Here is a 1,032-nt window from a genome sequence, read left to right as displayed (position 1 = left end):
GTGATATAAAAACACCCGCACCGGTTTCGACTTTGACACGTGCAGTGCTCATGTTTATTCAACGAAGTCAAAGCCTTTTGGAAAATCTATTTGTGGCGGTCAGTTTTGATATTTTGGCGGGCTGGCACAAATAAATCAATGTATGGGAAACGCTGCGAAGATCTAAATATTTAAAAATTAAAATGAAACTTGCCTGCTTGAACTCTTTCATTTGATCTGTGTGTCTGTCTTTAAAGTGTTTTGTTAGTTTGGTGTGTTTCCTCCTTTTGATGTCGCCATGTCTCAGTGCTTTTATGAAGAGAGTGCATCTGCGCACCTTTCGGATAGCGCATCAAGAACCAGGTTGACCGGGTACTCGGTACCACCAGTACTTAAAAAAACCTGATACCGTAACGTTTAAATTTTTTTAGTACCGACTTGGTACCGAAGTACCGGGTATTTTGACAACACTACATACAAGACACAAAAAGAGATATTTAGCAGTCCAAAGTGCCCCTTTTCACACCCATGTGATGCTGTCATGCTCCAAATATTACAAAAAAGTTCCATGGTCTAAAAAACTTGTGCATATTACACTACACTACATTACATTACATGTACAATTTTGAGGCGCGTTGTGCCATATTTGATGCTAGTGATATAAAACATTTCCTGTGTCTCTTCATTGACATCAAACCTCAAGTAATGCCTCTAAACTTTCAATGAGATTTGAGATGTTTTTTTCCCCATCTCACAATGCTTTGCAGTAACAGACTGTATTTTTTCTGCGTTTGCAGCAAGAGAAGAGAATCTTCACCAACTTCCACCGTCAGCTCTTCTGTTGGATTGACAGCTGGGTGGAGCTCACCATGGAGGACATCCGCCGGATGGAGCAGGAGACGCAGCGAGAGCTGGAGGAGGTGAGAATGACATTTGCACAGAATTATGGTCTGAAGCATGAATATTTTCCTCAATTTCATTTGTTCCCACCCATCCTTGGCAGACCTCCTTATTCCCAGCAGTCCAGATCATGAAACGCTGTTCTTTCCACTT

General features: G+C 41.4%; 1 protein-coding gene across 1 annotated transcript in view; it reads left to right on the top strand.

Annotated features, from left to right (window-relative positions):
• Positions 1 to 1,032, top strand: part of LOC107709228 (phosphatidylinositol transfer protein beta isoform-like) — a gene marked incomplete at its 5' end in the record, with an annotated part of 19,101 nt that overhangs the window by 12,282 nt on the left and 5,787 nt on the right. The window contains one exon of the mRNA XM_016513668.1: positions 777 to 899. Within this exon, the coding sequence (XP_016369154.1) occupies positions 777 to 899 (123 nt within the window). The remainder of the gene's footprint in view (positions 1 to 776; positions 900 to 1,032) is intronic.

The sequence above is a fragment of the Sinocyclocheilus rhinocerous genome, unplaced genomic scaffold (genome assembly GCF_001515625.1).
Source record: "Sinocyclocheilus rhinocerous isolate Xijiao unplaced genomic scaffold, SAMN03320098_v1.1 scaffold101, whole genome shotgun sequence".
NCBI lineage: Eukaryota > Metazoa > Chordata > Actinopteri > Cypriniformes > Cyprinidae > Sinocyclocheilus > Sinocyclocheilus rhinocerous.
Note: the sequence above shows the minus strand (reverse complement) of the source record. Positions and strands in the feature narration are given on the sequence as shown.